Here is a 26,782-nt window from a genome sequence, read left to right as displayed (position 1 = left end):
GAGGTTGGCAAGCACTATTGGATGCTTCCTCGCCCCCGGTTAGAGCGCTTCGGCCTTGCTACTGTGCGAGTTGATGCCTCAGGTTCTGAGTTGCTTCTCAGCGGCTAACGGAGCATCACGGGTGATATGCACGTGACGCCTACGATGGATGATTGGCTGACGTTGGGATCGGATCTTGCTTTTGACCCTCCCATCTCGAACGTGACTCTCGGGACTTGATCAACGACGTCAAAGCTCACTTACACGCATCATTGCTATATTTCCTGCTTCTGACGCATGAGCTCAAGGGTTGTTTTTAACGTTTTACTATTCTCTTTGCATCGATCTGGATATCTTTAATTATGCTTGACTCGGCTATGACCTTACGATCTGGGGTTCATGCATGCATAAAACATATGACGACAGTGCGGCTAGACCAAACAGGTACTCGGCATTATATATTATTCGGTCGATAATGCAATTATATACATCTACTAATTCTTAGATAAGAAAGAAACAAACAAAAGGAATTGACTAGTAAATAATAGTCACTTTCAACTTATAGGACTCAAGCCCAATGGCCCAAAGATCCTTGGTATCACAAGTTACGAGCTCCGAAACACCTTGAAAGCACAACAGCTTCTGCCACTTTCAACTCCGACCAAACCACATTATCGTGCCTCCTCCTGAGACATCTGAGGCGACATCTGCTTAACACGAGAAGCCGATCGTCTCCTCTCGCCAACAATGGCAGCACCGAGGTAGAGGATGGCAGCAAGACCAGCAATGACCGAGTACGCAATGATGAATGCACGGGATGAGCTTGCGAGCTTCAGGCCCAGACCACCGTTGACGATACCGATGATCATGAGAGCTCTGCCGAACCAGATGTGAATATGGCTGATGATGCCTCGCTTGCCATGGCTGAGGAAGTACCGATGATGCATGTAACCAAGAATAGGCTGAAGGGTGATCAAGACAACGACAACAGTGCCCATTTGAGTGTGAGCTTGCTTTCCCCACTAAAGTAAAACGATTGTTAGTACTTGGGTAACATTTTGAGTGAGTGCGAGGGCATCTCAGGGCAAACTTACTAAGCCTCCGTCTCTAGCAGCGACATATCCAAGTCCAAATGCAGCCCACATGAGGAGCAGCATGACAACCTGCCAACCGGCGTGAATGATCCATTTGCCGAGCATGGGCATGAGAATGGCACCCAGAGGGTACCCGGCGATGAATACAATGGACATGATGATACCGTGAGCCAGCTGAACCTTGTTGCTTGCGCCGCGGCTGGATGTCTCGGACGCAGCACCACCGGAGCTGGAGCTGCCCTTGTTTGTGTTAGCTGAAAGGAACGGGTTGCTGTCTGAGGTCATCGCAGCTTTGGCGAGGTTGACATCGAAGGTAGCGTGTTCGTCGTGTTGGGAAATGCGTTCGGAGGGGCTTGTCGAGGCCAGAGAGTCGCCAGACAGCCAAGCGGCAATCCACAGGTCAGAACCCTTGAGATTCACGTTCTTGCAGTTGTTGCATCGAACGTTGGCAATCATCTCATTGTCCTTCACTCCGGAACCTTCCAGCAGCTCGAGTCCATCCATTTTCGTGTACTCGGGCATGACGTTGCCCGTTCCTGGTCTTGGGCTCAGTGTGACGTTGCCCTTTCCGTCCTGGTAAATGATGAACATCTGGGAGCCAGCCATCCGGTCGCCGATACCGAGACCTGCCCATTGCATACTTGTTGGTGCCTTGAGCTGGAAGTAGATGGGGCCGGATCCTGAGCTTGCTGAGGCCTCTGGGACACCCCAGGTAAAGCAGACCTTGCCATTCTTGGGGCAGAATTCAGGTGTAATGGCGAGTGCGCTAGGAGCGACTGAATGAGTGTTGAGTTAGTTTAAAGAACCTAGATAAATATTCGGTTGACGTGATAAAGGCCGACTTACACAGCGCCGCTAGCAGTGAGCCAGTTGACCACTTCATTATTATTTTTTAATGTGAATAAAAACAAGTCAACCTATTAGACTCGGTGTCTTTGTCTTGATTTGTGAATGAGGAAATTTTCTGTTGAGATTGGCATGCTTACAGGAAGGGGGGCAATGGGTAGCTCATATAAAGAAAAGTAAGCAGCACAGATCTAGATGGTGACCAGGGGGTCGTTCCTTTCCTCTCGAAACGCTCCATTTAGCGGGCTGAGCTGCCCCCGTTGACTGCAATACGGTAAATAAACGCTTGGCTCTTTCGCTACACGCAGCAAAAGCCACATTTGCGTTGTACCGCTAACGGCTACTTTCTTTCTTAGGTACCACCTAGACTAACTCACCGCCTTGCCGTACACCCCCCCACCCCGCACACCTCACAACATCAACTCGTCATTGAAGTCTACTTTTTCATACCTCTCTGTATTTTTCAAATTAAATCCGTATTTTTTTATTTCAACGGCAATGGATTCGCAGCAATCAGATTATGAATATAGAGTTTTCTTGGCCGTCAATGACGTCGAAAATATAGGTTTGCGCGCGTCGGCGCGAAAACACTCCATCAAGATCTCGACATTGAAGGATCGTTGCGCCGGAGCCCACGACATCACAACAGCACATCGGGGAGAACTGTCGCTAACTCCTGAGCAAGAAGATGACCTAGTGAACTATATTATCGAGAGAGAGAAGGCATTCCAGCCTCTCACGAGGTCTGACATACGCGGCTTTGCACAGCAGCTGTCTGAGGTCAATGGGCAGATATCCTACATCGGCAAGAACTGGGTAGACCGGTTCTTCACACGACATTCCTCCATAGAAAAGAAGCCTACGAAGGTCTACGAAGCAGCTAGAAAACGTGCCGTAACGAGGAAATCGTTATCTGACTACTACGAGGGTCTCCAATGGGTTGTTGACAATAAAAATATCACACGAGCAAATACATACAACGTCGATGAAAACGGCATGCAACTTGGGGAAACCCGGGCCGGCATAGTAGCAGGAACAGTCATGACGACACGATCTGAGGTTATCAAGACCGACAATTCAACTTGGGCCTCAGTAATCGAGTGTATATCAGCCGGATCTCGCCGTCTTACGCCTGTTGTCATATTCACTGGAAAAAACCTCTAAGGACAGTGGTTTCCTTGCGTTTTTCCCAGTTGGAAGTACAATACAAGTCCCAAAGGCTGGTCTAACTCAGATATCTTCATGAAGTGGTTCATGGATGTATTTATCCCTGAGACAACGCCGTCAGATCCCTCTCAATGGAGACTATTAGTCTTGGATCAATATAAGTCACACATCACACCCGAATTGATGAAAAAGGCTTGGTTACACCGTATTTGGCTATCTTGGTTACCCTCACATTCATCACACATTACTCAACCACTCGATGTTGCCGTATTTGGGCCCCTCAAGACATACTATCACCAGTTGACTCGCGCTTGGGCTACATACGAAGCAACCTCTCCAAATCAACAACAACTCTTCCTAGAGGCATACAACAAAGCTTCACATAAAGCTATGAGCCGTAGGAACATAATGAGTGGCTTCTCGAAGTCTGGGGTCGCCCCGATCTGCCTCAGGAAGGCTATCGATGCATTGAAGCCCAGGGAGCGGCAACGCAAGGGGTTTGAAGGACCTACGACTCCAAGGAGGCGCCGAGTAACTGATGATGCAACCTGGGGTACGCCTCAAGGAAGTGCCGATATTCAAAAACAACAGAAAGCTGCTCAAAATGAAGGAATTGTATCGATCCGTGACTTCAATTGTATTATGAAGAAGATGATAAAGGCAATTGACAACAAAAACAGTCAAATTCAACGCCTTGAGGAGGAAAAAGCTGTTCTCAAAGCTTCAGCGGCGGCCAAAGAGCCTACCGGCCGAGTCCCAGTTGAATTTGATCCAAATGCAGCTTTCCCTTCAATTGACCAGATCATCACGGCGAGAGATCAAGCTGAAAAGAATGTCATACATAAATTGAAGGAAAAAGCGAAGGAAACACGCCCAAAAGAGCCCAAGAAAAAAACAGCAGATACAATACATATTAGTTAGATAGTATGCAGAATCTCAATTGAATTGGATTAATACATATAATTGTAGAATTATTGGAAGTCATTGTTGTGTTGTTGATGTGATGCTATCACAAGTGTGCGGAGTGGGGGGGTGTACGGCAAGGCGGTGAGTTAGTCTAGTTGTTACAGCATGGACATACCAAGGGTCTCTCGGCAGATGACAATACAGGTGCCGTCATTAGTGGCCTTGTTTGACTTGACGCTGTCGTCAGCTCAAGCAGCTCGCTTGCCCTCGGATCCTCCCTTAATATGTCAAAGGCCAAGATTAGACAAGAACTTTAAGGTTTCATCCGCACTACCTCAGTATAGCCCACGGCAAAAGCTATTGCTAGCTATCCCAGGATCAAGCTACGTGCTATCTAGTTTTAACGCTGGCCTGTAGCCATTCGGGTCGCAGTGCCGAGAAGACTTTTAACGAGGTCGTTTGAGAGCTTCAGGGCACAGTCATGGCGCTACAGTGATTGGATGAAGAGCATCTTTGACAAGTCGAAGCATCATGACTTTGAAACTGTGGCCGTTGACATGATGTATTGTGTGCCTCGAGCCAGCCGGCATCCGAGGATGTGGGCGAGAAACGGCGTATGTTTCAGCGACGTCTTTGCTGTTCGAATACGCGCTTACTTACAATCAGTAGCGATGAATGTGATACAGTGAGTTAATAGGCGGCCGCCTACTCTGTACTGCAAGGATCTCCCCACAAGATATGCTTGGGTAGCATCTGTAGATTTGGTGCCTCCACGTCGGGACTCTTAATTCAGGGTTGTAACTGCCCGATGGGGTAAGTGATATGTTTATGCTTCCCCGTCCGGAGCAATTGTCAAATCCGAAATGGGGCCTCATCCCACTAAAGACACTGTCAAGTATTCGCATAGTCTTGAGAGCGATGCTATCCCACACATATTACCGAAACCACAACACTTTCTATAGGCTTCACCGTATCGTGTTTGATTAGTTTTCATTTTGCATAACCGACTCTTCCCAGGATCGCCCAATAACAATGTTCTCGTTTGCAACGCCGTCAGGGGTCTGGAACTCTGAATACCTCATTAGCCTCACTGTGTACGTCACCTTTTGTTCTTCAAAACATGCCAATGGAACCACGGTAGTTTTGTCAGCCTTAAAACTTAGAATGTTCCAATGGCCAGGAGCCTTAGCTTGATTATTCAATCATCACAAAGCAGAGACATCAATGATGCCAAGACATTTGACCTTGATCTCCATTCTCCTGTTACGTCCCAAGTCGTCAATGGCATGCAATCATGGACGCCTCGTGCAGGATGCTTGCGCGGCCCTCCTTTTCGGGTTTGAGGTTATTAAGCTGCGGACGATCAAATAGGTTGTGCCATGAGGCTAGTTCAATGGAGTAAGCGGGAGCAATCCAAGTCACTGGGTCAATCTCATGATAGTTACTGGATGCAGTGCCTTACACGTTAACCTTGATACTATATGTGGCAGTCAAAGGGGTCGTCTTATTCGTTCAACAATTCCTCAACGATGTTGGCTGGGCAGACATCAAATTTCTCAAAGCCCTAATACGTGTCTCAATGTCGTGCCGTATGCCGTGATCCCTCCCCGCTGATGAGAGTGTCTACTATTTTACCATCTCTGCTACACCTTCTATTTCTGCTTTCCAACCCCGAACGTCAACACCACTAGTCGCATTATAGCTTCAAATGCAGATGCAGGTGCCAATCGTGAAGCTAAGCCCCCGACTTACGTTGGTCTCCGGCCTTTTGCACGTTTTTGGCAGGCCAAACATACTAACATAGTGCATACATTACTGACAAGGTCACTCGGAACTCGGAATCCGGCATCAAGAGAAATGAACTTATGCGATTCGATACAACAGCGAGTTCAATAACAATACCATCTAAATCTAGTAGCCACGGATGGCTTGACCTTCTTGTACTGATAGTCATGACTCAAAGGCAAAAACAACCACCCCGAAAACAGTACGCAGCAATCTTAAACCACAACCATACCCATCCATCCAACACCTCGTCTTCGTTCTTCACCGTCATCATTTATGTCTGGGCATATGCCGCAAACCGATCTTCGTTCAACAGGCTTGAAGACGCCACAAAACTGAATCCACCAAAGAGCTCATCCTTAGGGAGGCTTCGGGGCCAGGCATCCTTGTTGGGCAGTACCGGGCTGATCGCCAGCTCGGTAAACTCGGGGGCGAAGTTCTCGGCTAACTCAGGATCCGTGATCATCGGCTGAATCGGCGGCTCAAGCTCCCGCGCCGCGAGCTTCTTCCAGTCAATCTTGCGGAAGAACCGGTGCTTCTTCATGGTGGCCAGATCATTGGGCATCACTGCTCCGAGACGCTTCTTGGGATCCTTGCGAAGAAGTCGGGTAAGGAGATCTTTGGCATCAGCGCTCAAGAAGTAAGGAAGCACCAACTTCTGCTTGACAATGTTGTCCTGGATCTTGGCGTGGTTCTGGCCACGGAAAGGCGGGTTTCCAGTCATCAGGTCGTACCCAAGCGCTCCAAAGGACCACCAGTCGACCGCTTTCCCGTATTTCTTCCCCAGCACAACTTCAGGTGCCATGTACTCGACGGTTCCCAGCATCGAGTTGCAGGCGTCGGTCTCGTCAAGGGACACCTTGGACAGGCCGAAGTCGGTCAGGAGAAGATGGCCTTCAGCGTCCAAGAGGCAGTTCTCTGGCTTAAGATCGCGGTACACCACACCAAGATCGTTGTGCAAGTGCGAAATAGCCAGAAGCATTTCCGCCATGTAGAAAGCAGCTACATCCTCGGAGAACATCTTCTCGGTGTCAAGGTGGGTGAAGAGCTCGCCGCCCTGTCCGTACTCGAGGATAAGGTACAGCTGCTCGTGGTCCTGGAAAGCGTAGAATAGCTTGACAACGAACGGGTGTCTGTTGACGGATTCGAGAATTTGTCGCTCAGTCTTGGTCTGCTCGATAAGCTTCTTGTGGACCACCAAGGAGGCCTTCTTGAACTGCTTTTGAGCGTACAGCCTCCCAGTCGCACGCTGCTTGACCAGAAGCACAGTGCCGTATGTTCCCTTGCCGAGGCATCGCAGCTGTTCGAAGTCCTCCGACGTCATCTTACGGTTCGGCGCAAGGCCACCTTCAAGGGTTCCAAGATATCCATTACGCTCTCGAACACTCTCGTCAGCGAAATCGTGCTCGAGGTTCACTTCGTAACTAATAGAGGTGTCTGAAATCTCGCTTCCGGCCTCGCTACGAACATCCTCTCGGCTGTGTGTGCGGCTGATCATCTGCTTTCGAAAATCGAGGGCGATGCCTTGCTGACTTGTAGAACGGCTCATGGAGTAAGGAGATCCTCCGTCCAGACTAAGAGGTTCCATCTGCAAGCGCAGCTTTGCAATACCCGAAACAGCGGGAGAAGATGCTCGAATAATAGGGCTGCAGTTGGCGCTCACAACATCGTTGACAATGGTTCGTCCGGCGGTCTTTCGTCGGGGGGTAGGGACCTCGTTGTGTCCAGGGTCTGAGTCCTCGTCGCCAGAGGTAGCAGGTGTAGTCTGAAAGCCACGGACGGTGTTGACCGCGGCAGGTGCGTGGCTTATCATGGCGGGCGGTATTCAAAGTAAGAGTCTGTGGGTTTGGGGGTGAAAGACGGCACGGTTGTGCTCTGACAGCTACACCACACAGCACTCGCCCAAATCAAGTTATGGACAAGCGCAGAGAATCGTGATATTCAAGGAAATCCTCGTCGGCGCTCCGGATCTGCGCGGGGCTGTGATTCGAAGTGAGGCTCGGTCTCGTAGAAGTTCGCGACACGCATCTGGTATCGGAAGAAAGAAGTACGAAGGACGGCAGGCTTTGCTATATGCATTTGGCAACGGCGAGATGTCGTGGGTATACGTTAAACTATTGTTCACCAGTATGGTGTGAGGAGGGAAAAGAAGGGAAGAAAGGGCCGCAAGTCAAAGGAACGGACGGGTCTTAGTATTTACCTCCACTAACAAAAAAAACTAGGATTTTTTTAGTGGCCTGCCTATTGCAGCGTCCCGGACGCTATAATTCCAGCTGTAACTTTTGGGCAGGCTTTTTTAGGCGGGCCCTGCATTGGCTGCAGAACATGACCTGCGCTGCGCCTGTAATGCAGCCCGTATTAGAGGTCCTGTGCGCCGGGCTCTCGGCTGGGCCGTCAATCAATCAACTTTTTCCATTTCGTCTATTCATACCCCTGCTGATTGCCCGAGCGTCCACTTGGAACGCGGGGAGGAATTAAAGGCTCGGGGGGCCCTAGCAAGCGGGTGATACAGACAACCACTAAAGTGTCGATATTGTACGTAAAAATAGCCCCCTGAGACTAATACAAGTCATCATAATAAGCCAGGGGAATATGGACAACACATCACTGCTGTCAAAACCTGGCTACTGGAACCTGGAATTTCACTCATTCGTTGATTAATTAGTGCCCAAGCCCAGGAGCAAGCCCAGACCATGAACTTGTCCGACCGAGACTCGAGGGAGACAAAGTTTGTCGCATTAATCATGGCCCAACGCATGCCCCTTTATTCTTTAATTTTGTGGCTGCAGAGCATGGACTTTGTCTACTCCCTTGAATCATGTTATTGTTGGTGTCAATAAGAAATCCTACAAGCAAATCTGGGACGTCCCATGTTCCTGTACCTTTGGGAATTTGGTTCCTCGTGTCAGCATCACAAGGCATGAAAGTCTCCAGACACTGACATCACCAATAGCCTGACAGCCCTGGCGCATGCGATGATCGATCACGTCGTAGTTAAATCATTGGTTGGCCTGTCATGACAGGTTTTTAGCTTGTGATTTTTCAGGTACCCATTCAAACCCCAGTTTATTGTCGGCCGTCGGCGAAATAAACTCCCGTCGCATGTGCAAGCTTTCAGCTCGCGTCTGGAAATTTCACGACTGCCAATCCAAGACCGCGCGCAGAACGACGACAAGGCTGCAGCCTATCATCAACAACGACATTTCTTCAGATAAACCTTGAAACCGCCAACCTCTTGACTGTGTTCTGGCAAAACAACCACATAAACCGAGCATCGCTCTCATAACCGCCTAGCTCATCGTATAAACAATCTGCACCTCGCAAGCCAAGATGATGCACCCATCGCGGCAGGCGTATGTCGAGGATGCCGAACCTCAAGGCATCGCACTTGAAGATATTCCCGATGACCACGACTATGATATTTCCATGGGAGGAACCGGTGTTCCATCGGAAAAGGCTTCCGCAATCCTCAACCAATTCAATCGCAAGCGCTTGGCAGCAACGATAGCAGTTCCCACCGATGACACACGAGTCCGCGCGAAGCTCCGGGAGATGGGCGAGCCTGTCACACTCTTCGGAGAGGCGCTTGTTGACCGACGAGATCGTTTGCGCGAGCTTCTCACGATCCAGGCCGAGATTACAGGGTTAGAGAATGGCGATATCGACATGGGAGACGCCGACGACGATCAGGAGGAAGACCAGGAGGAAGAATTCTACTCGAGAGGCGGACCTGAACTTCAACAAGCGCGATTGAAGATTGCCGAGTACTCTCTACCACGAGCGAAGAAGAGGACGCAATTCCAAAAGGCCGAGTCCACGATTCCATTACGCACCCATGTCAAGTTTCGCAAACAGGTCAAGGAGAGATTACAAGCATTCGAACTTCAAGGTAGTCAGACTGTCGGTGAGCGCCATGTCAGCATGACGCGTATATCGCCCAACGGTGAGCTGGTGGCCGTGGGCAACTGGGGCGGCCAAGTCAAGCTGGTCGAAATACCAAGCTTGAACCAAAAGATGAACTTCCGCGGTCATACCAACAAGATCAGCGGTTTGTCCTGGTTCCCTGGTGCCACTCTTCAGGAAAACAATGTGTCGCCCGATTCCGTTAACCTGGCATCGGGCGGTGCCGAGGGATCTATCCACATGTGGTCTCTGAACCAAGATACTCCCTTGGCAACCCTCGAAGGACACTCGCAGCGAGTATGTCGTATCGAGTTCCATCCTTCCGGTCGCCATCTGGCCTCTGCATCTGAGGATACATCATGGCGCCTCTGGGATGTTGAAACAACCACAGAAGTCCTTCTGCAAGAAGGTCACTCAAGAGGTGTCTATGCTGTCAGCTTCAATACTGATGGCTCCCTACTTGCCAGCGCGGGTCTCGACAGTATTGGCAGAATCTGGGATCTGAGATCTGGGCGCACAGTTATGATTTTGGACGGACACCTCGACGGTCACATCAAGCCTATCCATGCCCTAGACTGGAGCTCCGATGGACATAGAGTGCTATCTGGGTCGGCTGATGGCTGGATCAAGTGCTGGGACGTTCGAAAGGTTCAAAGAACAGGTGGTGTTGGTGCGCACACCAGCGCTGTCTCTGATATGCGATGGTACAAGGGTCTCGATGACCCCCTTACTGGTATTCCGCCCGGCGTCGACGAAAAGGGCGCGCAGCTACCCAAGAAGTCCGGCACTTTCTTCATCTCGAGTGGCTTTGACAGAAACGTCAAGGTATTCTCGGCCGATGACTGGACACTGGTGCAAACACTCAGTGGCCACACAGGTCCAGTTGCCAGTGTAGACTACAGCAGGGACGGCAAGTGGATTGTCAGTGGAGGCCACGATCGCACAGTCAAACTCTGGGGGCGAAACGATGGCGAGGGAATCTAAATAATAGATCTGGTTTAGACAGACTACAGCAAAACTACAAGATACCCCCAAAAAGTTGGTAATATCAAACAACAAGAAATATTATACAATAGTACCCAGAATTGACGTTGGCAGTCAATCATTGTCATCCCAAAACGAACGGCGTTCGGTTCTTGGCATTTCATTCCAAGTGGATCCCTTGGCTATTGTTTCATCCGTTTGAATAGGTTTGAATAGAGTGACACAAACGCTCATTGGATCATGTATCCACTCTAGCCACCGTAGTGATTAGATAACGCCTCCAGCATGTCCCCCCTGCCTGCCAACCCGTTCAAGATCAGGTTCCTTTCAGACTAACCAGGCTCTAACTAACCCAGACTTCACATCACTTTCAACTTTTACAGCCAACGATCATTGATCATCATCACCACCATCTCTCTACAACTATCGAATTTCTCCCATGGGTCATTCCCTCTTCTGTCCAACCAATACCACTAATCAGACCTGAAATCGCCTACCATGGCGAGCATCGATCGCTACCGACCTCCTAGAGAAGGATATCAACCTCCATCATTGCCCACTGGCAGCCGACCCGAGCGCGATTCAAGATCGAGGTCTCCCAGACGACGCGATGCTGTCCCCCCCGCTGTACCAACCCCTCCGCAACATTCAACACGAACATCACCCCCTCGCCCCCAGGCGCGCCAACCCCAGTCGCCAGCGCGGTCCGGCGCACAAACACCAGTAGCCGGTTCCAATCAATGGGCATTCACGTCGGACGAGGTGCGGAGCACACCCAGTATCATTGAGGGCATCACACCGGCCGATGAACGCATGCGCAGAGCAAAGGGTGTTAATTTCATATACCAAGCTGGTGTCATGCTGGATCTTCCTCAGATTACGCTGTGGGTAGCCGGTGTTTTCTTCCATCGCTTCTACATGCGCTGTCACATGGTGCAAGAAAAGGGCGGAATTCATCATTATGTGAGTTTTCCTGACTACTTTGGTACAATTCCAAAACCTCTTGGGCATTGGAAGGTTGCTCTTGACTGAGTATCATGAAAGTTTTTTTTCGAGCTGCAACTAACACTGTAGTTCAGAACATAGCAGCAACGGCCCTGTTCTTAGCCAACAAGGTGGAGGAAAACTGCCGCAAGACAAAAGACATCATCATAGCGGTAGCCAAGGTTGCGCAAAAGAATTCCAAGCTCATCATCGACGAGCAAAGCAAAGAGTACTGGCGATGGCGAGATAGCATCCTCACATACGAAGAGGTCATGCTGGAGCAACTCACATTCGACCTGATGGTCGACAATCCCTATCGTCATCTGTTTGAACTACTCGGAAAGCTGGACATTGTGCACAACAAGCACTTGCGACAAGCCGCTTGGGCTTTCTGCAACGATGCCTGCCTCACGTCCATCCCTCTGCTAATAGAAGCCCGCGATGTTGCTATCAGTGCTATCTTCTTCGCAAGCGTCCACACAAGTCAACAAATCGACGATATTAGCGGCGAGCCATGGTGGAAGCATTTGAAGGGCGACGAGGTCCTTTGTTCTCAGGCGATCGAAGTGATGCGACAGTTTTACACGGAGAATCCGCTTAGAAAGCAGAACCCGTCGCTGCCATCACCAGCCTTTCACCTTGAGAATACTAGAAGACGAGGCGACACCTTGCTGAGCCAGCCAGACACACTATCGTCAACCACCGGTACCCCACTGGAAGCCGATCGTGCGAGTCGGAGTCCTGGAGTGAACTCCAGAGTGAACGGTGCCAGCAAGGATAGTGAGGGCCGACATTTAGGATCCCAGTCTAAGCTCGACGAGAACGAGGTCGCATCCAAATCACCGCTCAAGCGAAGAGAACCAGATGATGGCGACACGAAGAGCGATAGGGCAGAGAAACGAGCCAAGCTCTCGGAGGACGAAGAGGGTGAGCTGGTTGAAGACTGAGGCTACCATATATCTACCATGCAGTCATTGTAGAGTACCTACAGGGCAAAGAGGCGTTTAATGATTTCCTTGAGTTCATGGCACCCGTCCACCTAGGGAAAGGGGACGGTGTCGTACGTATGGCAAAGGCTGGCTCTGTTCGAGCAGGCCCAAGGGAGATCGGTCCCGGAATACGGCGTTCGGATGCAGGCTGTAGACGTCCTCAGCCATTGTACTCTGATTTAGCTCATGGCCTATGAATCTAAACAAGATAAAGTTGTTAGAGGGCGACGTAAATTCAAATAAATAATTCCTGAATTCGAAGTCTTTCCATGCAAGTTCATGTGTCTTTGTGTATACCTTCTACTACCTATCTACCCATGTCCTCCTGATGTTCGATTTCGTGAATGCCTTATGGGAATATATTATTGTTCCCATGCATTTTGTTCAACTCCGTAGCAAAAGTGATTGTGGATCGACAACCCAGAGTTCTTCGTAGGGAATCACATGCATCGACCTCCATCGTGTATCAATTGCTTACGATGCAGTGTATAGTTTGCCAACAATATCCTTCTTCGCCGCGCCAGCTAACATGCATTTATTAAATGACGGTAGTGTGATACATTAGTACTGAGCTTAGCTATTCCTGTACTATTATTTGCTCAACACGATTGAACCTGCTTGCTGGTGGTGATAGTTTCTTTTTGGCCCATCAAGCTACCCCATACTCTACCACCTGGTACATTCTTGTACGTCCACGCACTCTCAATTTCTTGTTACCTAGAGGTAGACATAAAGGCGGTTCTCGCCTATTCCTTACAAGCGAGAGCTCCTACCTCAGTAATTTCTCGTCCCCAACCCAAGTCGCAGCACCGCCGAGAGCCTGAGGCCTTCGTCAAAAAAGATTCTGCCCATCACTCGCACTCACCGCCTTCAGGTAGCTGTATAAATTTCCGCCCGCGTCGCCTCAAGCTTCGCTTTTTTCTTTTCCTTTTCTCCTTAGCTCTCTTTGCCTTTTGGCTTAGATCAAGTGTAGTATCTGTTCTTTTCAGTTTAATCTCTGAAAGATGTCTAAGGACATCAACATTGATTATTCCTATTTTTGGTCAGAGGGCAGTTTCCTCTGTGCTTGCACACGATTCTGCCCACTGTGTCCCTGGTATTACACTGCCTCCAGGTGACGCGAACTACATGTGCTCAATTTTCATTACTTGCTCGGGCTTGCCTGGGTAGTGAAGAAGATTTTTTTAATGTGATGGCTGTTCTCGCGCTCTGCGTCGCCGCTCTGCTATGTAGGTAGGCTGTCGTTTACGTGTACTGCCTGCGTGCGCCCGTGAAGCTGTGTGGGTTGAGTCTACTTGATGTGTTTTCCCGTGCATGTTGTCGTGCCGGCTGCTCTGTATATTGTACCTAGGCAGTAGGCACACATTGTTCGCCTGTTGGCCGCTTGTGATCTGGTGCTTGTATTCGCTCTGTTCCACGTAGGGCAGCTTTCCGTGATCAGTTAGGTGGTGTGCGTTTGGAGCATCACTGGAAGCTCGACATTGCCCTTGCGTGAATGATTCATTACAGGTACAGCGAGTAGGAAGGAAGGTTTAGAATTACAAATATTGAAATCACTGGATCAAAAATCCACCAAGTGTCTACCACCAACCAAAAACCTTACGCATCTCATTATTTTATCGCTGCGTATTGCCATACCTGGCAACGAATATCCAGCTTGTCGTGTGCTGTCGTGCAAGCAAACCTAAACAGGATTAGCGCCAATATACAGAAGCTCCTCCAAAAAGTCCAACTCAGGCACCTGTAGCGACCATAACAGCTTCGACCGATTTCCACAGGAAGAGCCCGACAATACCTAAGCTACGACGCCGAGACTCCTGTACTCTTCCGACCTCATACTAAAAAACCATCCTTACTACGCTTTGCCGCGTCGTGCACACGCCTGACAAACATCATGGCTACTCTGGGCGGATATCTTAACAGTGAGACACCCCTCCTTGAGCTCTACCGACCTCATCAGCTTGCTAACACCCACCAAGAAAAGGTCCTGATTGTCACAGCCGACTCTCGCATTCTAGTCGGCACAATGGCAGCATGTGACCAAACAACCAACCTGGTATGGGCTTTACATTTATCCCCTCCAAGAAAGCAAGAGCTCACCGTATACGAATAGGTTTTGAACAACGCTGTGGAACGAATCATCCGAACGCCCGACGACTCTGAGCCCTCAGCTCAAGTACCCCTGGGACTTTACCTCGTGCGCGGTGACAACGTATGCTCGATTGGCCTCGTAGATGAGGCGCTTGACGATAGTATCAACTGGACAGAAGTCAAGGGTTCAGCGATTGGCGGTATAAAACATGTATAGACTACAGTCGACACAGCGGAAAGCAGCTTTTGCTGCACATTCTCAACCTTTTATTTTCACGTACGTTCGTTTGTTTGGGGTACAGCATCCACGGCTGGAGAACTGGGAGTCTCCTGTCCAGTGGCACTGAAAGGGTCACAAGGCGTTTGAGTACAGGGGAGTTTTAGACAATTTATCTTGGCCTTCACCATGACGGAGGTTTTTTCTTCTTTGGATTTACAATGAATTTATTTGAGTAGTTGAACTGACATAAGGTCGAGATTCTTGGATCCTATCCGAAGATTCGCTGCATGAGCACTTCCTTGAAGATGTCGTGACCAGGAGAATCAATAACTCGGTTGAGGCGATTACCCTTGAGCACACTCAACCAGGCGTGGTCGTCGCCAGGCACCTCGTCCAGGGTCAGGATTTTAGGGTCCTCAGTAGGGTTGGTCGAGAGAGTAACTGCAGCCTCAGCGGGCTTCTTCCTGAACCTACGATCAACTACGTGCATTCCGTGTGTCCATTGACCGCTGGTCTCCACACGAATATCCTCAAGCCTCTCAGGAGTCTTCCACTTAGGATCGTCCCGGGTCAGCATATACCAGACTGTTAGAGGATCATGTAGAGACAGGCCGGGCTCGTTTTCGTCTCCCTCCATCTCCTCGATCTTCTTGAACGAGGCTGTGACGAAGTGTGATACCCACCTGGCAAGAGGACTACCGGCATCAATATGAGCCTGGATGTTTTCCTTGAAGTAATTCTTGCCAATAAGGTGAGGTGTTGTAATGTCAAGAGGGCAAAGGGTGAGCTTAAGTTGGCGGGAAAGTTTTTCGGGGTATGCCTTTAGTGTTGAGAGCTCCTTGGGAATAATAGGCATCGTGGAGCTTGGCTTGAGAGAAGTCAAGGCATAAACTCGCGCAGCAGCTACAGCATCAGCGTAGCAGTTAAACTCTGCAACAGGAGTGCAGTTTCCCTCGACATTGACAGCTCCGCCCATAACGACGAGCTCCTTCGCACGGAGGAAAGTCTCGGGGTCTTCTGCGGCTGCCAGGGCAACATTTGTGAGAGGACCAACTGCTAGAATGGAGACAGTATCGGCGGGGTTCTCCTTTAGAATTCGAAGAATCTCCTGGTGAGAAGGAGCCTTGGAAGGTGTGAATAGAGGGGAGTGTTCACCTCCCTCGGCACCATCGCCGAAGATGCCTTTCCAGGTATCAGCTGGAGACAAATCAGGATGGGCCTCATGAACGTTATGCAAGCCATCAATTCCATCTGCAAGTTGACCGTCAGTTCATGATAAAGAAGGTTAAAGATGCGGGGGGTCTTACGGAAGTAGTCAGCCATTAACTCCTCGTCACAAAGAGGATGATCAGGGCCAACAGCCACGATGGGCTTGTTCGCCTTCATGGCACCAAAGCCTTCGGGCTTGCCTGTAGACTTCCTCCATTCGAGCTCCTTTTCGATGACATGGAAGGCAGATACCACATTTCGAAGGCAGCTAGCCAAATTGTTAGTAATATTACAAGAACATTATATATGCATGCTCACCTCTGCAGAGGAACGTTGCCGTATGTGACAGATACCAGAAGAACCTCGAGCTCCTCAGGTTTGGCACTGAGGGCGAGAAGCAAAGCTAGAATATCATCGACACCTAGCAAGTATTAGTTTGGAACACCAGAATCGAGGCTATACTAAGGACATACCAGGATCAGTGTCGAGAATGATCTTCTGTTTCGGAGCCATCTTCAAACTTGGAATAGGATAACTTGAACTTCAGTGGCGACCTAGGCAGTCAATAGTAATTGGATCTGTCAACCTTGTTCAAACTGTATTTGGAGTATGAGTTTCCAAAAAGAACCTTGTCCTCAAACTGATACAGAAATCAGTGATCAAAAACCAAACTCTATATATATGAGCTCAAAATTGTGAATCGAGATGGAGAAACAGGACCAAAGTTCTTGTTCACACACGCTTCAGCCGAGTGGTATTTCCCCTCTTCAGTTTTGGGCAGGTGGGGTGTTGGTCTGCTGAGATAAGCCTCGAAGTTGAATTTGAGCTACCTATCTCAGGAAGGTTAGTTAGTGTTCAGCTAATGGAGACATGAATGGTTATCAGCATTCAGTAGCTCGGCTGTTATTTGTTGTACGACGCCCGGAACATATTAGCAACACAATAATGCTGAGTTTGGCGGTTTTCAAGCTCCAGGTTAGGTTCCATGTAGCTGTCATGAGGCATCGTGTAACCTTGGACCAGCTTTGGTAGCCAATCAAAAAACTCCGGTCGACGTTGAAAGTTGTTGCGGGGGTTTGTTATACAGGGACGTACAGCTTATATGTATATTGTTCTGTCAACCTGTTGAGTGTTTCGCCGTTGCGGTATTGTTGTATTCACAATTGGCACTGCGCCTGAGGCCAAGCCAAATCATACATGAGAAACAAGCATTGTTATTAGTAGTTACTTGGCAATCCCCAGAGTATGAGACATTGTTCGGAACTCAGCGGCCAAGGCCGATGCTGTATCAGATAAGATGCAGATATTGTAGCAGATGTCTGTCTCATTCACTGTATCGGTAGTGTTCGTGTTGGCTGGGGCCCCTTTTGTATGGTTAGGTACTGTTCACTACTACCCATTGCCTTGCTTCTGTCTCTGTTGTTGATTGTATATAGGCACGTGATGGAATCGTGTATTCGAGATTGACCGATTGCTCTTATTCACGCCCTTGATACACTTTGAGAGAAGATATGAGACGTAATTAGCATATGCACCAGTTTGATAAGCCGTGGCTTCTAATAAAGCACTCGGATTTCATGATCCATGGAAAACCGCATCCCTCGGAATACCACGTACTCGGCCTACAGTAAACCTCCGGTCCGTAGGTGGCCTCACTGAATTTGGTTATTGCCCACGGGCAGGTAACGTTAGGTACACAGTAGCAGTTATGGTGGCAGGAACGATATTCCCCACTACCACTCTCTATTGATTCTCTTTGAACATTGCATTGATTGATGAAATTACAGACAATTCCGTAGGAGAGAATGCTCTCGTGCCCCTGCATACCCTCAGCCTTCCCATTGAAACAATCGAAAAGCCAAGTTCACCCCACCACCATTCATTTGATTTCTGGCTTCTTCTCAACCACTGTCGTCCCCAACCCAATTAGGCGTTGTACCGTACCTTGCAGTGGAACGATCTTGACCACACACTGGCAGGCAACTCAACCTTCCGTCGCTTGGATACTTACTAAGGTGATATAAATTTGCTATTTTTACCTCCTGCCAAATTCTGCTTTTTGGTCTCTTCCTCATAACACACAACTTTTTCTCCTTGCAAATCATCATGGGGAATTAATTTAAACGCCCATCTACAAACCAGTACTCACCCTGAAGTACCTCACCCCAACACATAACCCTAGAGCTACTTCCTCTCCCCCACTTGATACTTGGAGCTCCCCCAGCTCAGCTACTACCCATTCGCACACTGTCCACTACCTTGGCGTCGGGTGCTCTCACCTCCCCTGCAGTCGGAACCAATTCGTCTATCCCGCGACCCTTCCTCGCCTCAGGTAGCCCAAAAACGACTGGCTGACTGACTTCAAGCCACCTGGTGTTTTCTCTGTTTGATTCGCGCCAAACTTATCAATTCTTTCCAACTGACTTCCTTCATCTACCCCTATCCTTCTCTTTTGTTTTCTCCATCGTCAGCTTTTCTTCTGATACTTTTCATTCTTCCCAACATCTAGTCATCTACAGCCGGCATCCCCCTCGTACGGCGATTGGATTGGTTGATTACTCGCTTAGGACAATCTGGCCTTATAATTGCGACAACCCAGGCCCCTACTTGGCTCGATCTCCCACCCACCCTCAGTCCACCTTCTCTCAAATACACATAGCAATTGCCTAGATTTGCTTGGTTGATCGAGGAAGACGAAGAGTAACCGTCCCACCGACCAGCCGCTGTGCCCAACATCGCACGCCTATTCCACTAAATCCCGAACCCCGAACTGCGCCTCGAAGCTCGCACGAAGCTTGAAGCAGCTCTGTAACCGTTATCAGTGCAGAGCCCGTCCACGTTCTTCCTGCACCATGCCGGAAAGCATCTTCTATACCTTCACGGCATATGCCGCCCTGATTGGCGTCGGCTATGTCGTCTATCATATGTCTACCCAAAAGGCTCGGGCTCAGGCCAAGGGCCAAATCAAGCCGGCCAAAACCGTACAGCCAGAGACACGTAAAGAAGACCGCAAGAAAAAGCAACGCCAGGAGGCTTTCGCATCAGAGGCCCAGGAGTCCTCCAAGAAGCCCAAGGCCGACCCAGAAACCAGTGCTTGGTCGAGTAGCGTCAAGGAAAAGGATGAAAACATTGACAACCGCGAGTTCGCCCGACAGCTCGCAAAGGCTAAAGAGGGAACCAAACTCGCCGCCAAGGCTGACACCGGCAAGCAGCGAGAGAAGTCTGTGAAGCAATCTCGCGCCAACAAGGTGGCCGGTGCTACTGAAAAGAAGGAGTCGGCCCAGTCATCTACCACTGGTGCCGACGCCGATGACGATCAGTCCCCTGTCACCACTCCTGATGTCACACCCGCATCCGCACCCGCACCTGCAGTCGCTGTCGCTGGCGATGTCTCTGATATGCTTGAGGCCGCCCCCACCCGCCAAACCGTCCTTCGTGTGACCGACACTGAGCCCAAGAAGCAGAACAAGAAGGCCGCCAAGGTCGAGGCTCCTGTCGAGTCCAAGAAGCAGCGTCAAAACCGCAAGAAGGCTGAGGCCGCCAAGGCTGCCCGTGAAGAGAACGAGAAGGAGCGCAAAGCTCTCGAGGAGCAGCAACGCCGTGCCGCTCGTATTGCCGAGGGACGTGCTGCCAAGGATGGTTCTCAGTTCACTGCTGCTCAGGCCAAGTCGTCTGCCTGGAAGGAGGGAACTCCCAAGGCTGCCAATGATGCCCCTACCGCCCAGACCAACGGCTTCCACCAGCCTCTCGATACTTTCGAGAAGGCTCCTTCCACCTCCGCTGCTGCCCCTAAGGCCGATAACAAATGGATTGAGTCTCTTCCTTCCGAAGAGGAGCAGCTCCAGCAGCTCCAGAACGACGATGAATGGAGCACTGTCAAGACGAAGTCCAAGAAAACTGCCAAGAACGCCCCTTCAGCTGGCTCTGGTGATGAGGTTGCGGCCCGCCCTGCTGCCCAACCTAAGCAGCCTACCGGACCCAACAAGGCTGTCCAGCCTTCTCAATCCTATGGATCTTACACAGCACTGACCACTAAGGACGACGGTGCTGATGAGGAAGAGGAAGAGGAAGAGTGGGATGTCTAAGCAATACCGGCCCCAAGATTGATGTATGGTGTGCTTGAGAGGCACACGACCACACATTTCCCTTTACCCTTTTTTGTAACTTGCCTATTTCTTTTTCATCAACGGATTTAATCGCAAAGATTTGGATTCGAATACGCTGTTTGCTGTCTCAATACTTAACAGGGCATGGTCAGTGTGCAATAGCACATGCGTTTGTGGTTGGGAGTTCAGGTTTTCTGGTCAGTTTTTGACCAAGCGAGGCACTTCAATCGAATGGTGGCTATCGGCAGAAAAAACATGACGGGATTCACATTATGGACGAAAAGCAAGAGATTTATGCCAGCCGTGAAATTAAGGTGAATGGCCTTCGGTTAATGCTCAGATCATTGATCGAAAGTCTGTTTTTTTGGGAGAAAGCCGGGTTGTGTATTGATAGTTGGTTTGTTTGCAACAGTTGATCCCCCCAAAATGAGAAGCCAAATGAAGAATAATTTGTCACGACTGAAGCTCTGGACGTGACCTGAATTGGGCGATGCTGAGTGGCTATTGCTGTTCAAGTGACGTTTCTATGTGTCCCTTCGAAAGACTAGATGTTGAGGGCAAGGTAGTGGGAGGGAAAGCTGAAGTAGAAGCAGGGTTAGGGAGCTGACAAGGGAACGCAGCAAGCGCACACATTAAGAGGAATGCAGAATGCAAGGCACTTGAACGAAGGAAGGGATCAAGGTAGGGGAAGAGAAGAGGGATGAGTGCATGTAGTTAGTTTAGTTATTGGATACAGCAGCAGTTTTGGTAACACATTGGGGATGGCAATGTCTTCTATTGAGAATGGATTCTAATTCAAAGCTATCATGATGTTGGTTGATTCACCGCTTTATGCGAGATAAAGTGTGCATGAGGTCCATGATGCAGTCTGCAGTTGGATCTCACCAGACATGGATTTGGACAGGACTCACGACTGACTGATTATCTACCAAGGTACATAGATGTGCACGAGGTCTTTAGCTGCTTTGGAAACCGGGCCGTCGCATCCCGCGTCAATAGCAGAAAGCTACTATAAGCGAGCATGTTTATGGTTCATGCCTTGTGGTTTGTGGTGAGAGAGTGTGTGTGATGAACATGACCCATTCGTGTTCGGAGATGCCAAGCCGGGTGGAAAGGAAAAAACGAATCGAGTTGGACCGAAGAAAGAGGGGGCCCGGCGCAACACATCGGGGAGGCGGATGCGGGGGACACGGGGAGATCCAATCAACATATCAATCCATGACGAAGGACAAGAGAAATAGCTGGAACAAACCGGCACATTTTGAGAAGCTTTGCGTGATTTTGGCGAGCGGAGGCCGAGACTGTATGCAGTTGGTAGTTTCTGCGGTGAGCAAACAAGCGAGAGGACTACTGATAAATGGCTGTATACCAAAAGCCGAGATATCAATGCGGTCTTGTCAAGTTGAAGGTGAAGAAGGCTGGGGTTGTGTAGGTAACGGCATGACATGGACCGGCTATACCAGTCCGATCAACACTGATATCTGGCATGATGCGAATGCGCGGTGAAGGCCAAGACCAAAGACGACGCCGCCAACAACAGAACATCATCTCTACTCGAATCACCTTACTTGCTACGCTACGTGAGACTACTGCTAGAGCAGAGCTTACTTTATAGTTTGCCTTGTTGTGGACGGCGACTTGGCAGTTGAGAGTTTTCGTATTCCAAGAGTTTAGTAAAAAGTTGAATTGTTGGGAACTAAAATGTTACGGGCCTCTCTGTTTGTTTATAATGGCAAAAAGTATACTGCTATAAATGATGGAACATGACGATAGCCAAGGTGACATTGGTGTAATCGACCCATCCGTACTCCGCAGTACGAATGTATTTAGTAGTATTCGGTCCTGAAGACGAATAGGTCTTGTCCGAGACCAAGCCATAATACGGCAACTCGCTCTCTCTTTCTACTCTTTTAATCCAAATCCAATGGTTACATCCCTGCCCTGAAGAAGTCTCAGAAGGTCTGGGCCGCTGCACCCGCTCACACTCTCCACACCCACCCAGCTCCGACGAAGCGGGGATGATCAGGACGCACGACAGGACTGGGACGGGGACCGCTTGGTACCTGGACTATTGGTGGAATAGTGGAATGGTTGGAAGTCCTCTTGTGCCCAGGCTCCCCTGCAATGTCTCGGTGATCCTTGTGGGAGAATGTGCAGCGCATTGATCCATGTGGTATCTGAAGAATAAAGGTTCTTGTTGCAGTGGGATTGTTTGTTTCAACGAGTCTCAATCAATCAATGCATTAATTGATATTCATCTGTACGACATTGTTTCCTTGTCAATACTCAGGCAATAAGATGAGCTGCATAGTAATACAACGCAGATTGGTAAGTAGTACGATGATCCGTTGCGACTCTGTTGAGATTTCCCCTGTATCTTTAATTACTCCAATCGCTAGCCAACCTCCCTATGGGCTCATCACCGACAGGAACCCTTGGCCGTCCCGCAGACAGACTTGCAGGCTTTCTGTAGTGAAGTGTCCCCAGGCCCCCAAAAGCTAAGCTGATATATGTTGGCTGCCTATGCCTTATCGATTCATCTGCATACGCCAAAACCTGCGCCATTTCATTTCTAGATGCCGATACTGGTTTGCTCGTTCGTCCTCATCACCGCCACCCAGATTGAGAATTGAGGGGCATCCTTGTTCTCTCGCCAACCTTTTTTTACACTCTAACTAGGTACCTTTTTAAAGCCCATCCGAGCTCGCGAGCGGGCGGGCAGGCGGGCAAAAGAGAGAGCAGAAAGACGCGAAAGCAGCAGTCGTCATAAACCCTGCGTTACCCACATTTACATGAGATTGGGAATCTTCCTTCCTTGCTGCACCGTATCTTACTCTCTGCCCATATCTTATTATACGATTGACCATTCCGTTTTCCCTCTCAACCTCTTGTCTTGTTTCGCTCTGCTCATCAAGTGCCCTGTGCCACCCTTAGCTCTTTGGGGGAGACAGAAAGAGGGACTGCTCGTTGTCCCCGTTTGAACTATCACGCCGCACCTCGCTGTGAAACGTCTCGCTCTCGCTCGCGCCCCCTTTACCACCTTTACACAGCCCCTCTGGCTGATCACTGCTCGTCAAAGGAAACAAGCGAGCCAAGAATTGAGATTACTACTGTTACGGACCGGATACAGTGGAAGAATTGTCTTGGACAATCTCTCTCCTTCACTTTCACATTCCTGTCCAGCGTCAATCTTTGGGCCAAGGAGGCCCCTAGACGACTTGCTAAGGTGTAAACGGGCAAAAAAGGAATTGAATACCTCGACTACTCGACGACGGATACCTGCTACCGAGCACATCAGAACCCCGAGCAACCGCCAACCAACCTACTCACTATTATTATAAGCCCCAAACGGCTGAGACGTTGGCCGTTCAGAAACGACGACTCTTCCTTCCAATATTAACTTCCAACGACCGGCCCCCTCGGTTTCAGCTCTACAGCACCTTTTTTACCATTGCGTCGCTCTAACACCTACTTACCACCTACCAACCGTACGCTACTGCTGCGGTCGTCGCCTCCTACGCTATTCTGTGCTGCGTTGAGCTGCTCTTTTCCTCTTTGCGGACCGATCTGGCCACTGCTGGCGCTGGTCTAATCTGTAAAGGTCTCGCGCCTCTTTTACTCAAAACCCATCACTCGTCTCAATTACACCGCAACCCTCGTTTCGTCTTTGCCGTCTCGTTTGTTTGTTTCTTTTTCTTCTTTTTCTCTCTACCGGTTTCATTTCTATTCTCGGACTACCGAATTATCCCTTCGACTTTACCTCGACTTTACCTCGACTTGACTATCTGCCGGCTATTAGTCTGCTCATTCTTGGGCTGGACCCCTTTCAAGTTGCTCCCTTACTCTGTGTCTCTGTGCCTTGTGGTGTAACAGCTTTTTTATCTCTCTATTTGTCCTGAGCCGTTCTCCTGATAATTGTCCTCGTTACCTCTCGAGCATCATTTCGATTGTGAACCAGTCAAGCCAAACGAAGCGACTCTTATGCCAGGTGAACTGTATACAAAGCGACGACCGCCAACATGTCTCTTCCCGTCGCACTCCAGTCTGTCGTCTTCTACGTCCTTGCCTGCACACCATGCGCTCAGGTCCGACATCGACAAAAAGCCCGCGAGCAACATAAGAGGGAGCGTGAGGAGAAGGCGAAAGTAATGGGCGAGCAGCCAACCGCTTACCAACATCCATCGCCATTCAACACAAACCCTTATTGGCAGGAAGAGATTAGCATGGGACCAACGTTACCGAAGAAGTCAGCCAGCAAAAATTCCAGTCAACGTGGTTTTGCCAGGGAGGGTGCTGGGAGCAGTGCGTTCAGTGTATCTGAGCAAACGAACAACGGCGGAAGCCGCATGAACTTTGGCGCTAGCAATTCCGTCATTGCCGAAGACGATAATCTATCAGAGGACTGGAACCGGCGGCACGGATATCAGCGTGAGGACGAAGAGCTATGGGGACAATGGGGTGGCCAAAGGTTCAAGGACGCCATATCGAAAGCACGAGATTCGGCTGGACGACTAATCGAGTCTACTCTCGGTCTTGAGAAGGAGGTAACCGAGCAACAACGACACGACTTCTACTTCCCCAAAAACCCGCCAGTCAACGAATATCACCCTCCTGTCGTCAGCAGCAAGGCCCCTTCACGAAACGCCCACCAATGGATGCTGCAGCCTCCCCCATCAGCCAAGGTCATGGAAGGCAAGGTGCCTGTTAGCCGGGCTGCAAGCTCGGGAAGCAAGTCGAGTGGCAGGACACTAGTTGGAGATGACACTCAGCTCAGTCGTCTTGTTCATGAGAAGCTTGTTATGGAGAAGTTGAGAAAGGAGTACGGTAACCCTACAGAAACCGAACTCATCGAGTCTCTTTTCCTGAACCGAACGAACCAATCTCTCTCTATCCACCGCACTCGAAGCCTGTCATTCGACACTTCCGACGACTCACTTGACAGTGGATTTGCGAAGCGAAAGACCAGACTCCGACCCGTTGCCGCACCACCAGGATACGATTCTTCAGATGATGATTCCGATTCTGACGTGCCCGCTCCTTTCACACACTCGAGCCCTCGCCGAAAGCACTCTGCCGCTCAACGTCCCAAACTCGAGACTATTCAGAGCACGAGGTCGGCCACGGCCACAAGGATGTCCTCGAAGCGATCCAAGGGATCCAAGCGACAAAGGTCCACTCGATCAAAGAGGCTTTCAGGCGCCGCCTCCCCTGTTGGCGACGACACCGATTAACTTTGCTCAAAATTGAGTGAAACAAAACCTCAAGCCACATTATCAAAGATATGGAGCCCCCACACTCGCATTATCTTCATGCAAGACTGTTTCTCCTCCCCACGCTAGCGGTCTTGTTACTCCCTCAACCCTCGTCTCACATGTTCTTTCTCATGTGTTGGTCTCCTTGAACATTACCCTTTCGGGTTTTCTCAGTACATGTTTCAGCTCGGCTTTTTCTCGTCTATAAGCATTCATATGGAATTGGATTGGTCTTGTCTTTTTTTGTTTTAGCATTGGGTCGCATAGCACTTCGGCGCCGGAGCAGGTGGTTATATGTTTACTTTTCGTTTGTCTCATTCACACTAAAAGCAAGGCGGTACATGCCTCTCACTCGCCAAAGGCGACAAGTCAACGCTTTAGCTACTTGTGGTAGCAACCAGGACATGCATTCTTAGCAGACTAAAAGCTGGGAAATAGGAAAAAATAGCAAAACTGGATTTGAAATCTCATCGCTTGCAGCCTTTGTGACTAGCCGTGTTGGCTGAACTCAATAAATAACCTTTGCCTGCCCCAGGTGTTTGTACGAAACGGCCTACTTTTGGGTATCCCACCATGATGTCTGTCCATGTACCAAACGCCAATCATGCATTACGTTTCAAGTCTTGCACCCCTTTTTTAGATGTACCTAGAGATGCATGCCTCCTTCGTCGTCGTCCGTACCCAAATCTCGCATTCGTTCCTCTAGTCCTCTTCGAAGCTGCGCATCACTCAAGCTTCCACCTTCGGGTCTTCCGGCCTCACGATCTAGGTGTACCTCGCCGTTTCGAATTGTCCCTGTCTGAAATGTGCCATCGCTCCATGCGTCATGTCGGCTATCTGTGTTTGAAGCTGCAACATCTGGCTGTGCGTCTCCATTAACCACAGTAGCAGCAGCGGCGGCATCTTCGTCATTCTTGCTCGTAGACTCATCGCGGTTCTGAAACTCTGTCCAGTTGAGACCGCGCTCCTCCACCTCTACGCGGATAAGAGCAATTCGCTCCGCCATACGGTCAATGACACCCTCGTTCTCGCGGATGGCGTCGATGCAATCTTGGTCGGGTGCCGAAGCTTCGCCAGATGGAGTGGTTTCTGTGCCTTCTGCAAAGGGTTTGAGTTGGTCGTTGGAGTATTGAAGGTGGGCGATCGAGTTTCGGATCTCGAGGACTTTGAGGTGTAGCATGCCAATGGATAGGTCTTTGAGAGCAGCGGCGAAGCGCGCGGGGGCGATGGGCCGTGTGTCGGCGGATGTAGTCGTGGATGACATGTT

At 49.7% G+C, this 26,782-nt stretch overlaps 10 protein-coding genes across 10 annotated transcripts, besides 1 other annotated feature; 6 read left to right on the top strand and 4 right to left on the bottom strand.

Moving 5' to 3' along the window:
- Positions 1-650: 650 nt before the first annotated feature.
- FPSE_02014 (uncharacterized protein) lies at positions 651-1,956 on the bottom strand (the record flags this gene model as incomplete). The annotated part of the gene is made up of 3 exons (XM_009255133.1): positions 651-1,001; positions 1,074-1,849; positions 1,920-1,956. The coding sequence occupies 3 exons, from the start codon at positions 1,954-1,956 to the stop codon at positions 651-653; spliced, it is 1,164 nt and encodes a 387-aa protein (XP_009253408.1).
- Positions 1,957-2,417: 461 nt separating this feature from the next.
- Positions 2,418-3,083, top strand: FPSE_02015 (uncharacterized protein; the record flags this gene model as incomplete). The annotated part of the gene is made up of 1 exon (XM_009255134.1): positions 2,418-3,083. The coding sequence occupies one exon, from the start codon at positions 2,418-2,420 to the stop codon at positions 3,081-3,083; it is 666 nt and encodes a 221-aa protein (XP_009253409.1).
- Positions 2,999-3,364: a mobile genetic element.
- Positions 3,365-6,051: 2,687 nt separating this feature from the next.
- On the bottom strand, positions 6,052-7,590 carry FPSE_02016 (uncharacterized protein; the record flags this gene model as incomplete). Its single annotated transcript, XM_009255135.1, has 1 exon — positions 6,052-7,590. One exon carries the CDS (start codon positions 7,588-7,590, stop codon positions 6,052-6,054), a length of 1,539 nt encoding a protein of 512 aa, XP_009253410.1.
- Positions 7,591-9,107: 1,517 nt separating this feature from the next.
- On the top strand, positions 9,108-10,664 carry FPSE_02017 (uncharacterized protein; the record flags this gene model as incomplete). The annotated part of the gene is made up of 1 exon (XM_009255136.1): positions 9,108-10,664. One exon carries the CDS (start codon positions 9,108-9,110, stop codon positions 10,662-10,664), a length of 1,557 nt encoding a protein of 518 aa, XP_009253411.1.
- A 498-nt stretch (positions 10,665-11,162) lies between these two features.
- Positions 11,163-12,595, top strand: FPSE_02018 (uncharacterized protein; the record flags this gene model as incomplete). Its single annotated transcript, XM_009255137.1, has 2 exons — positions 11,163-11,627; positions 11,744-12,595. The coding sequence occupies 2 exons, from the start codon at positions 11,163-11,165 to the stop codon at positions 12,593-12,595; spliced, it is 1,317 nt and encodes a 438-aa protein (XP_009253412.1).
- A 1,936-nt stretch (positions 12,596-14,531) lies between these two features.
- FPSE_02019 (uncharacterized protein) lies at positions 14,532-14,945 on the top strand (the record flags this gene model as incomplete). The annotated part of the gene is made up of 2 exons (XM_009255138.1): positions 14,532-14,693; positions 14,751-14,945. The coding sequence occupies 2 exons, from the start codon at positions 14,532-14,534 to the stop codon at positions 14,943-14,945; spliced, it is 357 nt and encodes a 118-aa protein (XP_009253413.1).
- Positions 14,946-15,216: 271 nt separating this feature from the next.
- FPSE_02020 (uncharacterized protein) lies at positions 15,217-16,670 on the bottom strand (the record flags this gene model as incomplete). The annotated part of the gene is made up of 4 exons (XM_009255139.1): positions 15,217-16,199; positions 16,256-16,425; positions 16,476-16,578; positions 16,631-16,670. The coding sequence occupies 4 exons, from the start codon at positions 16,668-16,670 to the stop codon at positions 15,217-15,219; spliced, it is 1,296 nt and encodes a 431-aa protein (XP_009253414.1).
- Positions 16,671-19,009: 2,339 nt separating this feature from the next.
- FPSE_02021 (uncharacterized protein) lies at positions 19,010-20,242 on the top strand (the record flags this gene model as incomplete). Its single annotated transcript, XM_009255140.1, has 1 exon — positions 19,010-20,242. The coding sequence occupies one exon, from the start codon at positions 19,010-19,012 to the stop codon at positions 20,240-20,242; it is 1,233 nt and encodes a 410-aa protein (XP_009253415.1).
- Positions 20,243-24,282: 4,040 nt separating this feature from the next.
- FPSE_02022 (uncharacterized protein) lies at positions 24,283-25,494 on the top strand (the record flags this gene model as incomplete). The annotated part of the gene is made up of 1 exon (XM_009255141.1): positions 24,283-25,494. One exon carries the CDS (start codon positions 24,283-24,285, stop codon positions 25,492-25,494), a length of 1,212 nt encoding a protein of 403 aa, XP_009253416.1.
- A 667-nt stretch (positions 25,495-26,161) lies between these two features.
- On the bottom strand, positions 26,162-26,779 carry FPSE_02023 (uncharacterized protein; the record flags this gene model as incomplete). The annotated part of the gene is made up of 1 exon (XM_009255142.1): positions 26,162-26,779. The coding sequence occupies one exon, from the start codon at positions 26,777-26,779 to the stop codon at positions 26,162-26,164; it is 618 nt and encodes a 205-aa protein (XP_009253417.1).
- Between the last annotated feature and the right edge of the window lie 3 nt (positions 26,780-26,782).

This window comes from Fusarium pseudograminearum, chromosome 1, assembly GCF_000303195.2.
Source record: "Fusarium pseudograminearum CS3096 chromosome 1, whole genome shotgun sequence".
Lineage (NCBI taxonomy): Eukaryota > Fungi > Ascomycota > Sordariomycetes > Hypocreales > Nectriaceae > Fusarium > Fusarium pseudograminearum.
This window is presented reverse-complemented; position numbering and strand designations above follow the sequence as displayed.